Here is a 16,939-nt window from a genome sequence, read left to right as displayed (position 1 = left end):
GATTGGGTGCCCTCTAGGGTGCCCCTTCATACAATAAATTATGATGATGTGCCCTCTAGAACAAGAAAATTCGATGACGTGCCTTAATGAGTGCCCTTATATTCCCCTTCTGCCCGTCTGGTGCCCTTCTAGTGCCCCCTTTAGTACCCCGATAGTCCCCTTCTGCCCATCTGGTGCCCCCTTTAGTACCCAGATAGTCCCCTTCTGCCCGTCTGGTCCTTCTAGTACCCTGATAGTCCCCTTCTGCCCGCCTGGTCCTTCTAGTACCCCGATAGTGCCCTTCTGCCCGCCTGGTCCTTCTAGTGCCCTTCTGCCCGTCTGGTGCATCCATGGTTGAAAAAGTGTTGCTAAAGTGCCCTCTATGGTGGTGAAAATGAGAGAAAGTGCCGCATTGGCTGCCCTTTACACGTGAACAAAAATGAATGAGTGCCCTAGGTTGCCCCTCCATACAATAGGCCTAAATGATGATGATGTGCCCTCTGGAGCAAGAATATGGCAAACCGAAAAAACATATTGTGGTTAGCTAATGAGGTGCAGACGTTCCTCTCTTTGGTAGCTGACGAACGGGGAATGCGAAAGAAATGTCGCTAGCTACAACGAGTGGTACTTAAATCTCCACTGGATAACGAAGCAAAAAGCTGATTAAGAGTATGTCCGTTCCCATAGTGGAAAAGCGCAATTAGATGCCAAGTTAGAAAACTTAATATTTTCAGTTTGCGTAATCCGTTTAAAATGTATAAAAAAAATTCAAGTGTATGTCATTTCATGACAGAGAGACGATAATAGTCAGCTATCTCCTCAACATGAAGGAAAACTTCCTAACATTTTTCCGTAGCTGGCTGTCAGCGGTCAAAGACTGTATGGTAACGACACATTGAATTTTCTCCGGTCTAATTTTTACTTCAATGTTAGTAAAGATGAAAGCAGCAAGGCGTCCTCCTTTCTTTGGCTAAAATGTGAAAGTGCACAATGATGTGAACAAGTCATTTTGGTGTTTATAAAGTCGCTAGAATAAGGGGAAACAGTGTCTTTGAAGCTAATTTTTTTCTGGGGGGGGACCCCCAGACTCCTACTCCTACTTTTAATTGTATGAGCCCAATATATCTTTTTAAGTGCTACATGGAGATGTAACAAGTGCCCCGAATGGGACCTTCAAGGCAGTGCTTACTAAGGTTAGGGGATAGGTCCTTCCAGGCAGTGCTGCCTTTAAGGCTCCGTTTGGAGAACAAAACAAAAGTTAGAAAAGCCACTGTGTGCGCTGGTGGGGCCCCATGTTGTCCAGAATGTGCCCTTTTTATTTTTTCGCCCCTGCCCTTCAAACAGTCTGAGTCCGCCACTGATGAAACATATGTAGTAGGCTAGGTTTTTATATGTTTGAATGGGGCGGGTGTAGTGCTGTTCTCCGTGTCAGACACTGGGTGGGTGCTGTTACTTCGGGAGGGAACTGAAAGTGCTGTTGTGGCGCAGGACTCAGGAGAGCTTGGAGACCGAGGTGGAGAGGCAGAATAGCGGCTTTAACGAGCCAACAAAACACAATCCTCCCGCGACGCTCACGTGACGGATTTGCTCTCAGTAAATGTAGCACTAAAATGTAGCTTTTCGGCCACACCGGAGTCCCCACTTGTGTGTTAAAGTAGCCTAGTCGCGTCGCCATGGACGGGGGGATAACTATCACTTTCATATCGGTGGCGATGTTTGTAGGTTGTTTTTTACTAGGATTCCTCCCACTGTTGTTCAATCTCTCAGAGGTAAGTGTTCGTTCCCATTTTCTTATTAGTTTTTTTTTTCAAGATAAAAAAAAAGGTCCCCAAATGACTCACTGATGATGATGCCTCACAGACTGAATAATACCAAACTTTATTTTATTCAGCCAGTGTTGATTTGAAACTGTATTTATTTTACAGTGTAGGGCTACAACAGTGTCGTGTTGTGAGTTCCAGTTAATGCGCTCCCACACAGCACCAGGCCATTTGCTTATTGTCATGGCGATCAGATAGGCTATAGTGCGCTCCAGCTGTTTTTTGTCTGCCAAATAAATCAGTGTGGGGTGAAGGAATCCCACAGGTCAGCTGCTGATCTCATGTGTGGATCCTCGTGTAGAAAAGCCTGCAGTTGGTCTCCATCCTGGGAGCAGGACTCCTGTGTGGGACCGCACTGGCTATTGTCATCCCCGAGGGAGTTGGCTTACTGGAGGAGTCGTGGAGAGGTGAGAGCGAGCAACAGGCTGTTATTACCAACCTCTAAACACATACAGAAATGACAATGAACTGCTAGTCCTTGTATCCCTCCTCCCCCCTTGCGTGGTGACCTTGATCATGCATAATCCGCTCCATCTTCACCCACGTAGCCTACACTACACCTGTGTTTGATTGTAACCCCTTGAGATGAGATGATTGATGCGGCATCTGGGGATGAAGGCAGACTCGGCGGTCTTAAAGGTGTAGTCAGGGATTTCTGGGGAGCGCTTGTCAAATTCACCTTTTGCCAAAATAAGTGAAAATCTCACGATAGCTACCTGTCTATAGCCCACTGTGTTTGTGAGAGAAAAAAATCCCATATTAATAGGCCTAGTTAATAATCAGGCTAAGCCCGGGAACAGAATTAGCTAGCTATGGGCCCCCTTTGTTTACTTGCCTTTTTACAGAGGCTGTGTATTAACACAGGGTTTGTTTTCCAGCTGACACACAGTAGGCCAATTTACAGGTAGACAATCGTGGGGAGATATTCACTTATTTTGACAAGAGGTGTGTTCTCCACCTTTAATGTAGCCTATGCCATTCTGCTAATTCCCTTGATGCCTTTCATGCAGATTTGATCAAAAAGCTCTATTCCATCCTTCTCTCTGCAGCCTCCTCTGATGTGCGATTGTGTGGCCACAATGCCAGTGAACCAAATGGGCCTTCCACAGAGAAAGGCGTCCCACCTCGCTTCCTTATCGGGGTGGCTCTAACTTTCGGCTTCACCCTCATGTTTGTAGTGGATCAGATCGGCAGTTACTTTTCCACGAGTGGCAAGTTGACTCAAACTCCTACTAGCTTAAATTTTTGAAGAATGTCTCCACTCAACTCTTATCTTTACATGTTCACTGTCTCATTTCAGACCAGACCACCCGTTTTCCTAGCGGTGTGGGCATCACGGCCACTCTGGGCCTTGTTATCCACGCTGCAGGTAAAACACAGCATAACATAGAACTGAATATGTTGTATTGATGCGTGTTGGCTCGGCCTACACAATACATTTTTTCAAGGAATTCAAGGCCACCGGCATGGAAAAACTCCTGACAAAGCACTGGAGTTGTTCATGTCCTCATGTGACTTGGCATGTGATTCCTTGACTGTTTGAGGCTTTTATGTTTTGCAATGACCTCTACAGCATAGCCTGGAGGCTTTAGCTGAACTCTTTGGCAATAGCAGACTCATCCATCAGTTTGATGTAGTGTGGTGTAGAGAAAAATGCACAAACATCCGTTGGGGAAATGAGCATTAATAAAATATTTTCGTTTGCATATAAATAGCGGATGGATTTGCTCTTGGTGCCGCTGTGGCCACGGGTCAAGTGTCAGTGCAAGTCATTGTGTTCTTTGCTGTGATTCTACACAAGGTAAGATGCCCTGAGGGAACGTTTCAAAGATGAATATTAGTGCAGATCGCATACAAGATCCAATGTTTCTGATAATAAGACCCGACCTTCTCTCTTGTCTCCTAGGCACCAGCAGCTTTTGGTTTGGTCTCTTTCCTGATGCACGCAGGCCTTGAAAAGAAGTACATTCAGGGACATTTACTGGCCTTTTCGGCTGCAGCACCCGTAGTTGCCATCACCACTTACTTCATATTACATGCGGTAAGAGAAGCATACATCAGCTATATTGTGTCCGTCCAAAAGGGGATGCAATTAAAGGTGGAGTCAGCGATTGTCAAAATCACTTCATGTCCAAATCTGTGAATATCTTTTCACAGTTTGTACTATGTGTGCACTGAAAAGAAAAATCCATCTTAAATACACAGCCTAGGCTCTGTAAACAGGCATGTTGCTAGCTAGCTTTATTAACCTAACCTCAAACATACCCACTTACAGAGCATAGGCTGTGTATTAACACTGGATTTTGTCTACACACAGTGCGTACAGGTAGCGGATCGCAAGGAGTTACTCATTGATTATGATAAAAAGTGATTTTGACAACATTTGTCATTCAGAATCACTGACTCCACCTTTTTAAATCAAAGTAATTATACACTTTCAGCTTATGTATAAAATTATATAAATGTGTTTTTCTTTTGTGTGTGTGTCTGCAGTCTGGCACTTCCTCTCAGAATCAGCTCAGCGCGACAGGTGCGGGGATGCTCTTCTCGGCCGGGACTTTCCTCTACGTTGCCACGGTGCACGTTCTGCCTGAGGTGAGCAGCAGCAGGACAGGCCAGCAGCACTCTGGAGCCCACGGCCACCAACAGAGACACATGGGGCTGCTGGAGAGCCTCACCCTCATATTAGGGGTCGGGCTCCCTATGGTGCTCGCTCTAGGGCTGCACGACGACTGAGATAGAAACATCAGTGGACTTATGTGGACAAAATGTGCCTTAGAAGAGATTTAATCAGGGCCCACGCTATTGTTTGCTATCAAAAAAGTTCTTCAATGTGTATTATGTTTCATTCCAAGACTGACAAAAAGTGTGTTGCCAGGTTTGAATTAAAGAAAAAAGCATTATTGTGGCCCCTTTCATCATGGCTGACAAGGGTGCTGAATATCAACCAGGTCAGTGGGGAAATCCCAGTAGCGGGAACAACCAAATAATCTGATACTGTTTGTCAAACCCAAACAATAAGACATCTAGGTCACGCATTTTTAAATTTCAAAAGGCTGGAGCTGGGAAATAGCTCAACGTTTTTTTAGTCGTATTGTCGACGTGCACTAGTACATAGTACCAAAACACAGGATATGACAATGTTGTGAAATTGTTTAATTTGCTTCATAGTTTTGAGATTTTATCAGTGCAACTGACGATGCCTCTTTGACGTGAGGCGGAACATGCAGCGAAGATAGGAAGTGATGTGTAGGAAGTCCAGCAGCCTTGTTAAATGATACGTGAGAGGGACAGAAACATCAAGTGTGTACTTCCCAGACGTGTCACGGAATTTGTGGAATCTTGAATGTCTTCTGCTGCTGTTTCCCATTCACTTCCTTTAGGATCTGAAGTTTACATGAAATAAAAGATGTGGCCTATGCTCATGTTGTGAAGGCTACTTCCACTGTATTCCACCTCGCAAGACAAAATAAATCGAGACATTTGCACTTTATAAAGTTTGATTTATTAAAGGAGATTCAATATAACATTCAAATACTGTGAATTTGTCAAATCTAAGAAATAATACAAAACACAGTCCATGTGGCAATCTGATTATTTAAGAATATCTATGCTTCAGTTCACACATTACAACATTGGTGGCTAAAACTCCTCATGCGTTTCTCAGTGTCCAGAGCAGAAGTCATAGAAATGACGGCTGCTGGAGAAACAACAGCTGGTATGTTTATATTGTGCATTTCAAACTGTCAATCTACTCCATTCCATGACCTGTGGTTCGGCTCCAAACTTGTAATTGAATGTTTTACTTAATCTGCTCTACCCTGAATTTACAGTAAATGTTTTGAGTATTTGTACTTGAGTATCTTCTTTTTTTGGAAACCCATGACTCTCACTCCACTACATTTCGAAGACAAAGTTTTACTACATTTCTAGGAAGCTTGTCGTAACTCGTTACTTTCAGGTCAAGTAATTTTCTCTCCAGATAAACATTATGACTGAAGTTTTCCAATGTTGTCATGGTTGTAAGTTTATAACATGATTTGAGCCAAATATGTGTCACTTCACTTCTCAATTTATTCCCCCCCCTTTTTTTGGAACCCCGAGTCCTACGTTAATTATGTTGCCTATATCTAGCAAAAATGGACTTTGTACTGTTGAATTGTATTTTTAGAGAACAAATACTCTTGAGCAACAATTTGACTGTGCACCTTTCACTTGTAGTTGAGTAATATTTGATCAGGATCTATACTTTGACTCAAGTACTGGGGTTGAGTGCTTTGTCCACCACTGCTTCTAATGACACGTTGTCATGTGGTATGACACTACATTATGGTCAGCTAAACATTAACCATCAGTATGGCTCCTTATTCCCTCCAGAGCCCTGAGTTGTTTTGTTACCCCTGTCTTATCTGCACTCCACTGCCTGCTAAAGGCTGCTCATATCGCATTCAAAACACTGATTTCAGCCTTCAAGCACACTCCAATGGCTGCAGTCCACAATGTAACGCATAACCCTGCTCAACTTTCTCCCAACTGAACACGGAATTTGCTCCTGCGCCCTCCACATCTACAGTCATTGTACTAAGTTGTGTCAAAGTTGGATGACTCAATACAAACTGCTTGATTCCATGCATGTGCTGTAACTAAATAAACAATGTGGAATATTTGTCGAAGACAAACAATACAGTGCCATGGCTCAGAGCAGATGTGTTTTTTGTTACTATATATGGAAGCTTTGGTTATATCGTAAAGTGTAAAAATCATTTGGGTTGAACCATTCGCAGCTCACAGACACTACACATGCAACCTGACATGAGGTGTCACCACAAGACATTGTTTCATTTCAGTCACAATCCCAAACCAGTTGGGAAGCAATGCTTTTCTGTTTATTATTCTGACTGGAGGCCACTACAAGATCAATTCCACAGTGTTTGTTCATAGCTTTAAGAAGTTTAAATTGTAAACTCATTAAATGGAAAACATGGCATCATCTCAAACTCTTACACTATGTAGCACCATATCAAATGAAACTTTGACTTTTTCAGTTATAACACCCCTAAAACCTCAGTTGTGAAAAGCAGCTCTGACATGAAAATGATCCCCGCTGCTCAGGGCCATTCACATACACCTAACTTCATTTCTAGACTGCCGGCAGGAGGGACATTTTACATATTGTTTTTAGAACTCTTATTATTTCAGAGCAGAACCAAAGCCTGTGATAGGAGTAAATATTTTCGCATATCCCCTTTCAGGTTACCACATATGTGATCCTCGTGCAGGGTCAGCCACTGCTACAGCGCCCCTGTAGCAGTTTGGGGTTAAGTGCCTTGCTCAAGGACACAACAGTAGAGATGTTGGACACCGTAGATGCAATATCGGCAGCCACCACTAGTATTACAAATAATACCGTCCTGTCCGTTGTCGGGGATCGAACCAGTGATCACTGGTCGGTGATGACGTGGGGAGTCTTCCTAAGGGTCAGGATGAGCTATTCATTTCTTCTATAGCTTCATGTGGCTCATGGAGGCGGCTAGCTGAGCCTCCAGAGCCATCCTATCAAAGGTCCGACTGTGTGTCTGCTGCCTCACTCTCTCCCTCATGTGGAAGGAGGCCCGGGCCAGCCTTTCCCCCTCCTCCTGTATCTGCTCCCTCTGTCTCCTCAGCCTCTCCCTCCTCCGCTCCTTGGCGTGGATGCGTTTCTGGCTCTCCTCCCTCAGCGCCTCCTGCTCTCTCTGCATGCTCTCCGTCAGCCTCTGGTGGCACAGCTGTCTGCGCTGGTTGTGTTGCTGCGTCTGCTGGGCCCTGTGACTGCGCTGGGCCTGGGCGTGCAGGGCGGCCCTCTCTGTGCGACTCTGGCTCAGCTGCACCAGGATCAGTTTGTGTGTGAGCTGCTGGACACTGTGCAGCTCGGCCCTCAGCTGTGCCCTGTGTATGTGCTCCTGCTCCAGGGCTGCGCGGTGCTGCAGCTCCCTGAGACGGTGCTCTGCAGCCTGGGAGCGTCTCTGGTGTGAGCCCTGCAGCTTGTGCTCCAGCGCCCTCCTCACCTGCGCTCTCTCCTCCTCCGCCTGCTGCTCTGCCTGCTGTCTGAGCAGGATGTGTCGGAGCTCCTCCCGCCGGTTGCCCTCCTGCAGCCTCTTCCTCTCCCTCCTCTCCAGGGATGTTTTGCTCCTGGCGGCCCTCCACTCCTTCTCCACCGCCACTTGTCTCTCCCTCTCTCTCTCCCTCTCCTGCACCTCCTCCATGGCTCTGAGCAGCTCCTCTTGATGGTGTTTGCGCTCCTCGGCCTCTCTCTGTGCAGCCTCCAGCTTCTCTCTGCGTTGGGTCTCCACCTCCTCTTTCAGCCTCCTAGTACAATAGAATATACAGTCGTCTTTATTTTGCCACACCACCATGGTTGGTGGTGTTTTTATTTTGGTACATGATGGTACTCTACTTCAGATCACATTACACATACATTACAATTTAAATTACATCAAGAAAGGGCATCCATACCACTGAACATATCTAGCCAACAGAACATCAACAAATGGTGTGAAAATCGCTGGTTTTATCACAAAACGTTATTTAATCGATTCATTGGACAACGAAACATTATTGCCGACTGTCATGCCCCCTGCCTCCTAGTCTCTCTCCCTTTCTCAGTGTGTGTGTGTGTGCTTCTTTTATTCGATTTTAAATGTTTTATAATGTGTTTTATGTATTCTAATCTTGCCCCTGTAAAGCACTTTGAGTGGCCATGTGTCTGAATTGTGCTATATAAATAAACTTGCCCTTGCCTTGCCTTGTGTGCTGATTGCAGGTTTGGAGTCAGGCAACCTTCCAGAGCCTAGGCTGTGTATTTACACTGGATTTGCTGCAGCAAGAAGACCGCTGGAGCTTCCAGACTTCCTCAACAGATTGAAGACTCTGAGAGAGATGTCGGGCACTGTAGATGCAATACCAGCCGGCACTAGTGTTACAAATAACACCCTCCTGTCCGGTGCCGGGGATCTAACCAGCGTAACTATCTAATGGTAACTAGTCGGCCCCCTTTCCTTTCACCAACCATTTGATTGTCAAAATAAAAACGTATATTAAAGACGGTGATATGTACATCGATGTTTGGGCGTTGCGTCGATACGGTTCGATATTTCACCAATTAATCGATATATGGATCTAGATTGATGTCTCCTAAAACAACAAACAAACCAACAAACCAACCTCCAGCGGTCTTCTTGCTGCAGCACCTGTTGCTCCAGTATTCCGGCTTTCTCTTTCTCCCGACGCTCCCTCTCTCTCCCGCGGGCCTGCAGCTCTTGGTGCCAGCGTTTCAGACTCTGCTTCAGCTCTCTCCTCCTCTTTTTCTCCGCCTCTGCCCGCTGGTCCTCCTCCCTCCTACGGGCCTCCTGTCTCTCCTCGTCCTCCTGTTGACAGAGCTTCAAGCTGGCCTGCTCCTCCCTGTGCTTGACCAGCATGAGGGCTGCTATCTTGCGGTCTCTCTCCGACACCGTGACACACATCTCCCTTTGGATGTCGTCGGTGAGCCTCTCCAGTTTCAGCTCAGTGGATGGGGAGTGCCTGAGGTCACCCAGACTGTAGCTGCACACCTTGCTCCTGTCTGGCTGTATGTTACCAACAGCAGGTAAACAGTAGGACCTGCCCAGAGATTTCCCCTCACAGCACAGATCTGCATATGAGAAGGGAAGCCTGTCAATGGAGAGATCCTTCTTCAGTGTGGTGTCAGGCCCCTTTGATAGTGTATTACTGGCCGGCCACCTGTCCCCATCAGCCGCCTGGATAATCCTGTCCCTCTCCTCCTGGCACAATCGCAATAGCTTCATTCTCTCCCTTTCATAGGATTCGTGCATAGTTCGCACTGCCTCTCGGGGCATGTCATTCTGTTCAGCGACCAACTCGTTAAGCGACTTGATGAGAAGTTCCACAGGTTTGACACCGAGTCGCGCGCAGGACTGCAGGGAGCGGGGGCTCGTTAAAACGTACCGACTCCTCGCTGCTTTGGTCGAGTCAAAGTTGTTCAGGTCCAAGCGAAGAAGGCCAGGAGCGGCAGACTGCAGCTCCCCCATCATGAGACGAAAGGCCGGTCAGCTGGACGCAGAGGTCAGGGAGCGTTGCTTCTGCTCACATGCTCCTGGACGTTTTGGAGAGGTTGTGTTTACGACTTCCCTGCACCGAGAGAGAGTTCATAAAGGGATTAGCAGCGGCTTTCCGGACAAACGGCTCCCAATCGCATCTCACCGTCTCAGCCTCATCTGTAGGCCTGGGTTTCCCCTAAACATTTAAAGACAACTTTATTCATCCGAGAGAGCATGTCAATATTGCCCAAAGGACATAGGCTAGGTATCGGCTATTAGAACATATAGCTTTTATTTGGATTTTTTTTAGGCCTACTGTGTGTCATGGTGACTTGCTATAGCCTATACATTTTTTTTCAAGCCCAGAACAGCTGATGGATGGAGGATGGAGAGCATGGACCTGAGCCGGAAAAAACGCTTATTGTTACCATGACAATAATGAACAAAGACTACCAACCAAGAGTGGCTTCCCTTCCCTTGTCAGAAACTCGCGCGCCACCTGCCGGAACGTAGCTGTCCTGCTGTTGACGTTTTCTGACCACGTGTTCTGACGACGATGGTTACTGAAGTAAGGTCTGTATTCGTCAATGAGACGAGGAACTTTGTTTTGAAACCTGCCAAGTAAAACGTTGATTCCTCCTTTATCATTATATGTTCAAAACATACTAACAGCAACATATTTTGATCAATTTAATTTGAAACATCAACTGTGAATTCTGGTTTTTCAGGGGGCATGTAGGCTATTAATAGGCCTACCAATATCATACATTTTAATAGGCTATTGAAAGTAAAACAATATGCTTTTCCTTCAAAAGCTTTTTTTTATTTTAAACAAGAGCTTCTGTCTTCAACAACCACACCGGTGACATTGATAGCAATTTTTGCAAACTTTGCAAACAATGGTGCTCCAAGGAACTTTCATCTTTTGTTCATTCTAGCACCCCTTTTGGACAAAAGCTGTTGTGTTTTTAACTAGTTCTCCCAGGGCACGGACCGGGACCCGTGACAAAGGCATTACAAAATATATAAAAATAGCATTATTTGCACTTATGGTCTTGTTTGCTGTTACATGTCATTTATGATAATCAAAGGAAAATTAGCCTGTTTCAGAAATATTTAAAGGTTCCTCGTAGCACCTTTAACGTCCAATAATGTTTTTTGAATGATAATGCCTTTCAGTTCCCTTTCCTGTAGGTAAGCAAATGCAAAACCAACTTCGTCTTCGTCAGCTTTGATGAAAAAATTCTGGGCTGGCGCGCGTTCTGTCTGCTACACGGGTATGTGGGAGTTATCCCCCGAGAAAACAAAATAGATTTACTTTAAAAACAACCACAGCATGCCACGACTTCAATTTTATTGAGGCTTTTGTTGTGGCAGAAGAGCTAAAAGTCTTAATGATCAGCTTAGTTGTTAACAAAACCTATTTTGCTAGCTAACAACACTGACTAGCGTTAGCTAAACGAGATGTTAATCTGTGTAGTACTTCCTTGTTTGTGGTAACCGTTGACCCAGGGAGTTTTCCGTCTGGTTTGGCTGGTATTAGCTCGGGGTTTGGGATGTTTTGAAATATATTAGAAGACATTTTGAGTGTTAACTGTGTGTTTTGGTGGGTATGTCAACGCTGTGCTTCGTTGAGATGTAATGTAGCTGAACAGTTAACTAAAGCCTAGTCTCGCAAAGCCAGACCAAACTACAGCAAGTAACTAAAGCCATACGTTGTGATATTGCTTTGCATTTGCTAACATTGCCTAAGTGTTTTTATTGACACGTGCAGTACGACAATGTTAAGTCTTTTTTCATATAATTTATATTATAATTGATATAACATTTTAATCAAGTTCCATTTTAAGACCATTTCAGCATGTTGTGGGTACCCTTCATTATAAATTAGCCGCAGCAGCGGATTTCTATCTTGACTTTTCTCAAGTCTTTGGCTAAACTTTTACAAAACCGGCTACCTTGGGATTACGTTTTAAATAAATAACTTAAAAAACTGCTCTATCCAGAATCGGATCGTATCTACACACTTGCTTCGATAGTTGTTACAAGTAGGTTATTCCTTAGCCGAACATTCACAAACAGAAACATTCTCTGTTTATATCGGACCTGTTTGGGTCAAAGTGTTTCCCTGTGAACACACAGCTCGTCATTATACCGTAAGACTATGAATTTATACTTTGTAAACATTTTTTGTTACAATACGCCAATGTTTCAATGTGAATGTGAATTAGTTACTATCTTATAATGGTTTTAATCGAACTTCATCAAAGCTAGTTATGATTTGGATCATTCATGTAGTAAAATGGAACATCACACCATTACAACAAGGTGCAACAAGTACACCTCATATAGATAGACATAGACACAGTTAACCATACTTATCAAATGGTGTCTGTACTTCTCTTTACATGTTTCTATTTTGTTGTTTACATAATGAAAAAAATATATTCATGTGTTTTTTGTTTGTTTGTGTATTCCACAGAAGACCTCCAGGAACAGCGGCCTAGGAGCCCTGTTGGACCCGTTTGAACACGGAGGCCATTGACCCTTCATTCAGCCATTTCTAATCGACTGAAGATGAAGAGATCCAGGGGCGGTGCAGGCGGCGGTGACGAGGAGACTCCCAGGCAGAATGGCTCATCTGGCCGGAAGAAAACAGCAGACCAGCAGCAGAGTGATGGGGAGGACGGGGGAGGGCCCCTGGGCCCAGCTGACATGCAGGATGAGGACAATAACCCAACACTCAGGAGGGAAATACGGAGCAAGTACAGAGACCTCATCAACTCAGTGCAACGTGAGTATGACGCACAGAGAGGTTTCGGCTGGGGGGACGGGGGGGTTTACAGATGTTGTTGTTTGTTAATTGACAAGTCTTTCTAACATATGTATTTCCTTCTTGTGTTTCCCCCCCCCTATCTTTTTCAGAGAACAGGGAAGACATGCTTAATCCCTCCAACAACAAACTCACAGAAGTTTTAGAAGAAGCAAACAAGCTTTTTCAAGATGGTAGGTGAACTGAAAGGTGTGCTGGTGACCCACGGTGTAGCACTACAAAACAGTTTGCGTGTTTCTTCCCCTGTGCCTGATTGTGATTTCCCACAGTCTCGAGGCATGACGTCTAGGTAAAAGGTGGAGTCGGCGATTCTGGGGAAAGCTTGTTGCCAAAATCACTTTGTAAAAATCTGTGAATATCTTGTCACGATCCGTCGTGACATCGTGTGCACGCTGTCAAGAAAATTCTGTGTTACACAGCCTAGGCTTTTTAAACGGGCATTCCCCCTTTGTTTACATATCAGTTTACAGAGCCTAGGCTGTGTATTTACGTCAGCTTTTTTCCAGAGCACACACAGGTTGCGGATTGTAAGGATATATTCGATGATTTTGACAACAAGCGTTCTCCAGAATAGCTGACTCCACCTTTAACTGAGGGCTCTAAATTGATCAGTATCCAGTGTAACAGTCAATACCTTAGAAACGTACCACCATAATTATCAGTAATTATGATAGTTTGCTCACTGTGTTGACATGACTGTGTCCCCTGGCAGTCCGGCAGGCTAGGGAAGCGGCTCTGGATGCCCAGCTCCTTGTCGTGGCCACAGACCTGGGGAATGAGAAAGCCAGTCAGCTTTTTTCCGAGGGCGCTGCTTTCGACTGCACCGCTTTCTCCGAGCACCTTGTGAGTGACATTATTTTGCATCATCAACTGTTTATTAACTGAATACATACCCTCTGTGAGGAAAAAAACAGGCTTAAAACAATAGCGCGGTTATCTTAAATTCACAACATCTTTATTGGCCTATGACGTGCTAGGCCTTCATGTCTCTTAGCCTTTAAAAAAAAAGGCTTTTTTTCAATCTCCTATAAGTAACGCATATTTCTTTCTTCACAATACAGTTATAAAGAGTCCATTCGTTTGGTAATAACATCAAACATACTTGCCAACCAGATTTCATCCTTAACAAGTGAAAAGTTTTGTTTCTCCTGTATTTGATAAGATAAGATAAGATATACTTTATTCATCCCAGCAGGGAAATTCAGATGCTACAGCAGACAGCATACACATACACACAAAGCAACACAACACATATAGGCCTACATACATATCCCACCTCTACAAAAAAACATGAGCATACATTTGTGTGATACAGCAGCGCTCATGTGGAGACCTCTCTGTTTCTCTCACAGTTGTCCTTCATGGGTCTCAACCGGCTAGAAGACGAGGATGAGGAGCAGCAGAATGGAAATGCGGCCGACGGCTACCTGCCCAAAGACGCCTGGCACAGAGTGGCCAGCAGAGCAGAGCGCTGTTTCAGGACAGCACCCTCCTTCCACTACATGTGAGTGCCTCCCACCTTTCACATCCCAAACATTGGCATGAATTAAAAAAAAACAGACTATGGCAGGGAAAGACAGAAGACCAACACATAGTTAACACACTAATGCATGAATATAATGATGATTAAAATGTTTGAAAGTGTTTTTATTACTTAAAATTGCTCGAGGAATGAAAATAATCAAATACATTTTTTAAAAGTGTTTTGGGGGTAGTTGGTAAATGCCCAATCATGGAAAGTACCATAAAATCCAAATCTCTCAAAACATATCCTTTAAGTGAAAACAAGACTACACAAATCCTACTCCATAGTTTGTGAAATGATTAACACAATAAGTACAGCTTTCCATTTCACAACTAAAGAGTAAAACATGGATTTTATGTTCCAGCCTTATTGTAACATTGAGATAAATACAAATAAAGTTTTCCCGTATGGCAATGCTATGCAATAGTGGGTTAATAATCAAGTTTTATTTAAACTGGTTTATTATTGTTTTCCCATCAGGATGGGTTCTTTCCACGCAGAGCCGCCTCCTCCCAAGCAAAGGATAGAACGGCAAAAGACGGCACCCAGCAAGGAAGCCAAACGGATAATGCCTACTCAGGTAGTTAAGCTGACTCTTCCCTTGCTCCATTTATGCACGCGTCACTCATGTGACTTACCTTGTGTTATGAGTGTAATTAACTTGAGTGTAAAGTAATTAATGTGTCAGACAATGAAGACATCTATGCTAACCTTGCATATGAATAAAACAACCTCTCCACCCTGCAAAACAATTTATTTATCTTTTGCAACACATCTTGTTGGACTGTGTATTCCCATATGTCATATTATAGTCAATTCATAATCTAAATGTGGTCTTTCAGCTAAAGAGAATGGAGGGCTCCGTCCAAGAAGCCACAGAGAAAGAGGTGGAAAGGATCTTTGGACACCTGAAGAGTTACTACCAAGACGATCGTGAGTTGGAACTGGAACCTCGCATATGTTGACATTTCACCATTATGTTATTATGATTTGCTCACATGTCTCCGTGTCTCACACAGCGACATCACCGATATCCTACTACGAGTTCGTCGTTGACCCCAACTCATTTTCCCGGACAGTAGAGAACATTTTCCACACGTCTTTCCTAATCAGGGTGAGCTGCCTCTGCCGGAGTCAGTATTTTACATTGAGCTTTGCTGCCCTCTGGTGATAGTTAGCAGACTGACACAGTGATGTTTGTCTTTCAGGATGGTTTGGCTCGGATGTATCTGGATAGTGCCAAATTGCCTTGTATAGGTGAGAATATTTGACATTTTGTTGTACTATAATTATCTTTATGTGAATTAATTAACAAGTGTTGTGTGTGCGTTTTTTTTCTTTGCCCCAGCTCCTGTGGAGGAGGGGGAGGTGGAAGCTGGAGGAACAAGTAGCCGGAAACAATGCATTGTCTCTATGAGTCCAAAGATATGGAAGGTTTGCACGTTTTGGCCCCAACACGGAGGGCTTAATCTAGCAACAATACAAGACCTGCTATAAACGAAACGTTGTGGTAATGTTATTTTAACATCTGTTTCTTCTATTCCAGGAGCTCATAGAAGTCTACGAGATCAGAGACACGATGATTCAGCCTCCAAACACGCAAGAATGAGTGACGGCCCCCCGCCATGTTTTGTTTGCTGAGACTGAGCATTGTTTTTTTAAAGCGGTTAGGAGGGGTTAGGGCTTATATTAACCCCAACCAAGTTTTTTCTTAAATTATATAAAATAACGACAAATTGTTAAACATTTGCAAGGTGCCACTGGAGGTGAACATAAATGCTTTATTTTCATATTTTGTTTTAATTTTTTTTATTTTATTTTTTACTGTTTTTAGAAGTTTGAAAAATAAAGAAAGGAAAGAGAATAAAGCTGTCACACTGTTTTTATTTTATCTATGTGTAAATAGCAGGCTTTGCAACATCATCATTTCCAATCCGTGGTGGTAAAATGTATTGTCATGAGCACCCATTCTGTGCTCTCATACAAATATGTAGGGGGAAAAAAGACAAAATTATGAATTCTCTTTTTGCTTTTATTATCTCTATTGCTCTATTTCGGCTGAGTGAACTATGATCTAATTTCGTTGGATGAACACACTTCTATCCTGTGGCTTCATGATGATTTTCCACCATCACTCTTGCAGTTTCGTCTTTTCTTTTAAAGGGCCAGGCACCCTTCATACTGCCTCCCATCTCTTCCTCTCTCTGATCTTTTCCCCCTTCCAAAGCAGTGCTTTGAGCTAGAGCTGGAAACAAGCTCCCATTTCCACTCATTTGATTAGGTTGTATAGCATGCTCCTTATGTAATGCCGATTCATTTTATGTAATGATGTCTTGAAAATATATGTCACAGACGCACCACTGGGCAATGCAGTACAGAGCGTTTATTAGTCACTACTGAGCAACGGTCACAGAGGCGTGCACACACTCGCTCTTTAGCTCCAGGCCAGCAGAGATGTTCCTGCTTTGGCGATGCTGCTGAGTCCGGCTAATAACGATGCAGTTCTGCAGGAAGGTGCTGTGTCGGCCGTGTAGTGCCCGAGTCACTTCACCGCAGGACGACATGGAATACAAGATGGGGAGCTGCATTGGAATCCAGAACCGCCAGCGCCAGGTAAACAGAGGAGAGGGGAGTATGTTTTGATCAGAGGCTGTTTGAAGTGTTGCATCAATGCTTATACGTGTGCACATACATTAATGTCTTTACTAGA

The 16,939-nt window shown here is 44.1% G+C and overlaps 3 protein-coding genes across 5 annotated transcripts; 2 read left to right on the top strand and 1 right to left on the bottom strand.

The window, feature by feature from the left end:
* Window positions 1–1,488: 1,488 nt before the first annotated feature.
* Window positions 1,489–5,573, top strand: LOC307257277 (zinc transporter ZIP9). The gene is made up of 7 exons (XM_080036455.1): window positions 1,489–1,748; window positions 2,101–2,206; window positions 2,849–3,010; window positions 3,100–3,168; window positions 3,515–3,600; window positions 3,706–3,840; window positions 4,293–5,573. Exons 1-7 carry the CDS (start codon window positions 1,653–1,655, stop codon window positions 4,533–4,535), a joined length of 897 nt encoding a protein of 298 aa, XP_079892581.1. The 5' UTR covers window positions 1,489–1,652; the 3' UTR covers window positions 4,536–5,573.
* A 1,727-nt stretch (window positions 5,574–7,300) lies between these two features.
* Window positions 7,301–9,862, bottom strand: LOC307257881 (uncharacterized protein; the record flags this gene model as incomplete). The annotated part of the gene is made up of 2 exons (XM_080037243.1): window positions 7,301–8,144; window positions 9,000–9,862. 2 exons carry the CDS (start codon window positions 9,860–9,862, stop codon window positions 7,301–7,303), a joined length of 1,707 nt encoding a protein of 568 aa, XP_079893369.1.
* A 1,229-nt stretch (window positions 9,863–11,091) lies between these two features.
* Window positions 11,092–16,061, top strand: nsmce4a (NSE4 homolog A, SMC5-SMC6 complex component). 3 transcript variants are annotated; one of them, XM_080037102.1, is made up of 11 exons: window positions 11,092–11,148; window positions 12,354–12,665; window positions 12,797–12,877; window positions 13,417–13,547; window positions 14,057–14,208; window positions 14,710–14,809; window positions 15,072–15,162; window positions 15,249–15,343; window positions 15,438–15,486; window positions 15,578–15,663; window positions 15,776–16,061. In XM_080037102.1, exons 2-11 carry the CDS (start codon window positions 12,449–12,451, stop codon window positions 15,836–15,838), a joined length of 1,065 nt encoding a protein of 354 aa, XP_079893228.1. In that variant the 5' UTR covers window positions 11,092–11,148; window positions 12,354–12,448; the 3' UTR covers window positions 15,839–16,061. The 3 variants fall into 3 exon arrangements, with proteins under 3 accessions (XP_079893228.1, XP_079893229.1, XP_079893230.1); XM_080037103.1 differs by lacking the exon at window positions 11,092–11,148 and adding an exon at window positions 11,917–12,027; XM_080037104.1 differs by lacking the exon at window positions 11,092–11,148 and adding an exon at window positions 12,105–12,199.
* Window positions 16,062–16,939: the final 878 nt, after the last annotated feature.

The sequence above is a fragment of the Ammodytes marinus genome (genome assembly GCF_949987685.1).
Source record: "Ammodytes marinus genome assembly, chromosome: 11".
Classification (NCBI taxonomy): Eukaryota; Metazoa; Chordata; class Actinopteri; order Uranoscopiformes; family Ammodytidae; genus Ammodytes; species Ammodytes marinus.
This window is presented reverse-complemented; position numbering and strand designations above follow the sequence as displayed.